Source organism: Nestor notabilis, unplaced genomic scaffold (assembly GCF_000696875.1).
Source record: "Nestor notabilis isolate BGI_N333 unplaced genomic scaffold, ASM69687v1 scaffold11568, whole genome shotgun sequence".
NCBI classification, from domain to species: Eukaryota; Metazoa; Chordata; class Aves; order Psittaciformes; family Psittacidae; genus Nestor; species Nestor notabilis.
In genome coordinates, this window is record NW_009941521.1 from 77,100 (window position 1) to 82,921 (window position 5,822).

A 5,822-nucleotide genomic window follows, 5' to 3' on the forward strand; every position below is an offset into this window, starting at 1 on the left:
CCAGCAAAAAATCCATAAAAAACTGTTTAATCATGATTAGCTTTGCAGGTACAGGCTTCCCTAAGATACATTAATACTGTGAGTGAACCTACTCCATTTAAAAAACAAATGGAAATTCAGTAATATTCTACAGGGGGGAAAATGACTTTAAAATAGTTTTCTACTCATACACATTTGTCTAACATGAAGGACTTCTAAGGTTAAAAAGAACCCCACTTATAACAGTTGAAAGAGTATATTGTCATAGAAAAATTAAAACAAGAAAAAAAATCACTAATACCCAAGGCATATTAATAAAGAGAGCTTTAGAAAGCAGTAAAACCCACCTATTAAAATGTTAGATCTAGCAACCTATCAGGTCTCTTGCTTCCCACAACAGCCTCACTTTATGGGCCACAATATGGGGAAAAAAAAAAAAAAAAAAGTGTCTGTATGCTAAGCCAGTCCAAAGCCTCCTACCTTGCTGTTAGCTCTGGTATCTCCCAAGTACTACTAAGCACTAGGCATCCCTCACCTTTAACCATATCCTGTTCTCAATGGCAAATCATTGCATACAAAACCATCTTAACCACTACAGAGGTAGGTTTTTGTGTAACAAGATTCTGACCAGCAAACATCTCATAAAAAGCTAAGCAGCTTCCCCACAGAAATACACCTTCCTCCACATAAACACACTCCTCTAATTAGGGCGAATGCAGCACACAACAAGCGTGATAGAAAGCTAGCGCCACCAGAATTAAAGCCAGAACCCCACGGTGCTGTTCTAACATCAAAATCCAAAGCCTGAAGAGCTGCACAGGGAATACTGTCTCTGTTTCAGGTAGATCGACAATGGCTTTGGCTGATAGTGTCAAAAGAAGAAACTTTCATGGAGCTATTTACAGCGACTTATGTAGGAAGCAATTCTAAGTCCTGCACTGCCAGGTATCATTGCTTTATCACACCACCCACAGAGCTCAGCCGAGAGGTCAGACTGGGCAAGGCCACCAGAGGCCATTGCCAATTGCAGCTTCTTGTTCAGTTCTCATCTACACTGAGACTGCTGTATGGTTGCTCATTGATATTCTCTTTTAAAAGTAAAGTTTAATATATGTTATTATTTTTCGTCCTTTTCCAAAGTCAGACAGGCTTTTCACAGTAGCATCTTGACAACACTTGGTGAAGGATGGCTCATTGTTCCTGGCATATTCGGAGGTCGTGTTCCAAACTCCAGGCGTTTCACTAACCTGCAAATACAAAAGAGAAGTCAGTGCATTTCTAGCTCAGTATCATCATCTTCAGATAACTGGTCACTTCCAGAGCACACCCCTTAGCTTGAGAAATCAACAGATAAATGAATATAACTCTGAGCGCTAAGCCGTTACTTAAATGGGCCGAGCTTCCACTGTAACACAAGGCTCTGGTTCCTCCAAGAGAAAGTATCTTTTACAGGTGTTGGAATTTCAGTTCTAGCATTACAGTGGTAGCTCTATAATCAGCTGCAATAATAGGTAAATGTTCAACACTCGAGGCTTTCCTATAAAGAGCTTTTATGAGGTTCCTCCCCAGGCCGAGATAGCAAGTACCATGTGGAACACTTCTTTCATACAGCAACTTTGGGTACTGGGTGACAGGACAAACCAGTATTCCCAGTGCAAGGGTCTAGCTGAATAATTGAGCCTGGAACAAACTGTACTACAGACACTTAATTTACAGAGAATCTAAAGAATGTGCAGTACAAGACCAGCAGAGTTTAAGCAGGCACTGAACTGCAATTTACAATATCGTTGCTGATTTTTCTTCATTTGCTTAAAAAAAAAAACCCACCGGTCCAAGTGTTCACACAAATATGAAAGTTGAGTCAGGTAAGTTCCTGTCAGGTTCTCCTTGGAAACACATCCTAGCAACAGTAAAGCATTCTCATTGAATGAACCCATTATTTGCCTTGTTTTCCAGTTCTCTCATAAATGAGAATCTTAACTGTGATAAGGGAAGTTCCTACATGCCATAATGTTTCTACGCTATCATGTGCACAAGAATATAAAGCATAAAATAAATTAAGCCAATAAGCAAGAGCTCCTCCATTGTACTTCATCCCAATTAACAATGGGCTTATAATAAAATACATGTATCACACTTGCTGTGATTTTTGGTTTCCAAAACTTGATTCCAATTAGTCTTCCAATTTCAGCAGCTAGTGATTTCAAATTTTAAGCTGATTCAATTCATAATCCTAAATAACTAAAACAAAATGTTGAAAAGAAATCTGTCCCTACCATAACAAAGATTTAATACAAAACAAAACAGTACCAGTCACTAAGTTTTAACAGCAACACTTCTCAGTAAGACACCACAGCAGAGAACAGCACTCACCCTGTATCACACAGGGGCTGATGAGGACTCAGGCGTGTTTCAAGGACATCTCTATTCATACACATCGACACTGTGGTTCTGTTTGGAGACTGGTCATACACAAAGTTTCGGCAAGACGCAAGTTTGGACTCCAAAGCCTAATGTAAACACAGATGAGTCAAGTCTCAGATATCACCCTTGTCTTTCACAAGATGACATTGTGCCACGCCAAAATGGCATTCAGAGTGTTTGGGGTTTTTGTGGGTTTGGTTTTGTTTCTTTCTTTTAGAATGAGTTGTCTAGTAGAAGAACCTGCTAGACTCTAGTGCTATATGAGGGCTGAATTTTTGAAGAGATGAAGCTAGTCATCTCTCTAAAGCTGAATCTGTTTCTGTAGGGGAGGTTAAGGAGTTGACACTGTTCACCAGCATGAACACAAATTCTTCAGCTTCTTCAGGGAGAGTCTGACATCTTTCTTAGAGGCACCACTTTTAGATTACTAAATGCTTGAGGTATCTGCTTTCCTGGACACATTAGGCTGTACGTACTAGGTGGTACACCACAAAGAACTGAGCCACATATTAACCTATTCTGCATGACACGCTCCCACCCTAGATGACTCCATCCTTGTTGCTGGGTTACTCTTCAGCTGTATCAGTTCGGCAGCTCAGCTCATCAAAAAGTCATACAAATGCTTGTGCCAACACAGCACTGGGGCATAAGGGAGAAAATAGAAAGAAGGCAATGGATATGTTTTCCAGCATCAGCACTAGCTTAAATGTCAAACTACAGCTTAACAAGACATTAGGGCTTGCTCAAAGGATTACAAGACTTTTAAGGAAAACTTCACCAGAAGCCCTCTGGACAGCAGGCACCATCCTATTTTCTTTTCTACTTTTCATGGGAAAGGAGCCTTTCTATTTGCTCATGATGATCTATTGTTTCTGCACATGTGCTTTCAGAAATTTGTAGAGGAAGATCTCATCCGTATGAGGATAAGACCTTAGAAAAACAGAGCAGGGTCCATCTTTAGGTGGGGTTTAGTCAGAAACGTACGAAGTCCAAACCAAATTTCAAAGCCACACTTAGCTAACAGTGGGACAAGATACTCTTTCCAGTCCCCCCAAGCAGCAGCACAGATAGTGCTGGCTGCAGTTTCAGACAGCTCTACCTTCCCAAGAGCATTGGCTAGCAGGCAAGCACTCACCCCCACTTTTCGTAGCAAGTCCCCCACAATGTTAAGTGCAGATATTCTTGCAGCAGGTGTGAGAGGGGTTGCACCAAAACTGTCCTCGAGACCTGCAGGGCAGGTTAAAGGAGGATTTAAAAAAAGAAAACCGAACAAACCAAAAAAACCCCAACACACACACCACCACAAAAACAAACAAACAAAACCAACAACAACAACAAACCAAACACAAACCCAAAACAAACCACCAACAAAAAACAAACCAAACAAAAAACCCTAAACCTTTGAAACTGGAAGTCAGAAGACACCCTGACATACAGAGCAGAGAACATAATTATCTTCATTTTTTTGTATCTCACCTCTAGATCTTTCCTATCCATTACGAATATGAAGCACTGTCTCCCTGAGCTCAAGTTACACTGTCCTCAGCTAAAGTCTCTAGATATGCTGTGGCTTAGGTTTCTAGAGATCTGTTCTACCAGCCTACTTTGCATCTTTGTTTCTGCAGTGGGACGAGAGGGATGTGTCCTCAGAGAGGAAAATCATCTCTCATTTTACTATAAATCTCAAAATCCTCTCACTTTTACAGAAGCATTAATTCTTCCACACAAGCCACAATTTTAGGTTAAGCATACTGAAGCCCACAATTAAGCTTTGTTAGTGTTCAAAGCTATATCATCAAATCATCAGAATGTGACAGTGCAACTCCCTGCATTTACACATACATATGATTTCTAGCTTTTTAAGTAAAAAGATTGTGGGAGAGTTAGTGTTAAAGGTTTGACATATTGAAACAATCAGTGCTTACAAAAAATAAGCAACTGATATTGACATGAAACCAGACAATCATTTAGTACAGACAGCCAGGATGACTTGTTAGTGTCCTGCTGCTCCAGAATAAAAAGAAAGCCTCTCCCAAGAGAGCATCTACTCTCACAGAGAAGCCAATTCAAGTAACACAAGCATGACATTAAAGACCACACAAGTTTTTAAAATCTTTCCCCAAAGTTAGCCCAACATCTCTGGGACAGTTGTAAACTAATAGTTAAGTCCCAACAGGTCAGCTTGTCCTTCACAGTTATTATTACTGGACAGTTCAAGTCACATGGAAATGAACAGCCTATGAATAAACCTCAAAAATCACAGTCTATGAAAGTAAGATCATGGTGACTGCACAGAGGTGTGTTTTACTGAAACATTCAACTCTGTTCATTCCCCCTTCTCACTCCTCCTTTAGCAAAAAACTATAGTAAAAACCAAAAGCAGTAATTCTGTGCTGGTTCCCTATCAGTCACCTCTCCTAAATGTCATAGGAGTGGGTATGTTGATGCTGGGTGCCCGGTGCACCGAGGGAGTTGAAGGCACAGATAAGGATGCTTGAACTGCAGTGTCCGTTCTTTCAGTTTCCAGGGCAGTTTGCATCGGGGTTTTGGGCTTCTCCTGTTTCTGCTGCACTGCAAGCTCTTGACGTAGATCTACAAAGGAAGCAACGCAAAGCAAGCTTTTGGAGTATGTATCCACCAAGATAAGAACAGGTGAGAACATTTTGCTCAAAAGATTATTCCCCTTGTTGAGGTGAAGTCTCTTATCCCTGTAAAGATTACTCCAGGCCTATGTTCAAAATCCACATGATCACTAAAGGTTTTTCTGGGATTGTGGCTAAAGATGTTTTTGTAGCAAACATCTGAGGCAGGGAATCAACTCCTTTCCAAATGTTACAGGGTGCCAAGCAGAGGCACATCAAGACTGAGGCTAGGCAACCTGACACACCTTGGCTACATTCCAGCTCTCTGCCAGGTTGAGATCCTGCCTATTGTATCCTTTTCTCTTCTGCTCTGGTTTCCACATGAAGAAAATCTGAGCTGAGGCCAGATGGAAACCACACCATTATCACTTCTGTTCCAAAGCCTGGCTATAGCTCACAGAAGCCACTCAACGGCACAGAATCTGAGCAGATCTGATAACAGAAGGTGCTCTTCCAGCTCCATGGTCTCTCTATTCTCAGCCAGCCTTAGTCATCAATATCAAGAAGCTAGCACACAAGGCTATTTAAAGGTAACTAGAAGTCAGTCACGGCCCTCCTGTTTTACTGCCCCATTAGTGTGTCATTAATTCCACTTCTCACAGGCCAGGAAACAATGAGGTTAATGGTTATTAAAGCTGACCGTCATAGGTTACAGGAAGCCAGACCAGCACATGCCCCAGCTGGACTGGCTCTTCTTAACCCCGCCCCCCCAGCCCTGAAGCATCACCACAGATTAGGAGAAGGCTGGAAAAGACTTTTGCTTCTCCGAGCTGCTCT

The 5,822-nt window shown here is 41.4% G+C and overlaps 1 protein-coding gene across 1 annotated transcript; it reads right to left on the minus strand.

Annotated features, from left to right (window-relative positions):
• Window positions 1-1,132: 1,132 nt before the first annotated feature.
• On the minus strand, window positions 1,133-4,995 carry NDE1 (nudE neurodevelopment protein 1; the record flags this gene model as incomplete). The annotated part of the gene is made up of 4 exons (XM_010020933.1): window positions 1,133-1,226; window positions 2,353-2,489; window positions 3,539-3,630; window positions 4,816-4,995. Coding segments are annotated over 4 exons (503 nt in total), but the record flags the coding sequence as incomplete, so codon positions are not given.
• Between the last annotated feature and the right edge of the window lie 827 nt (window positions 4,996-5,822).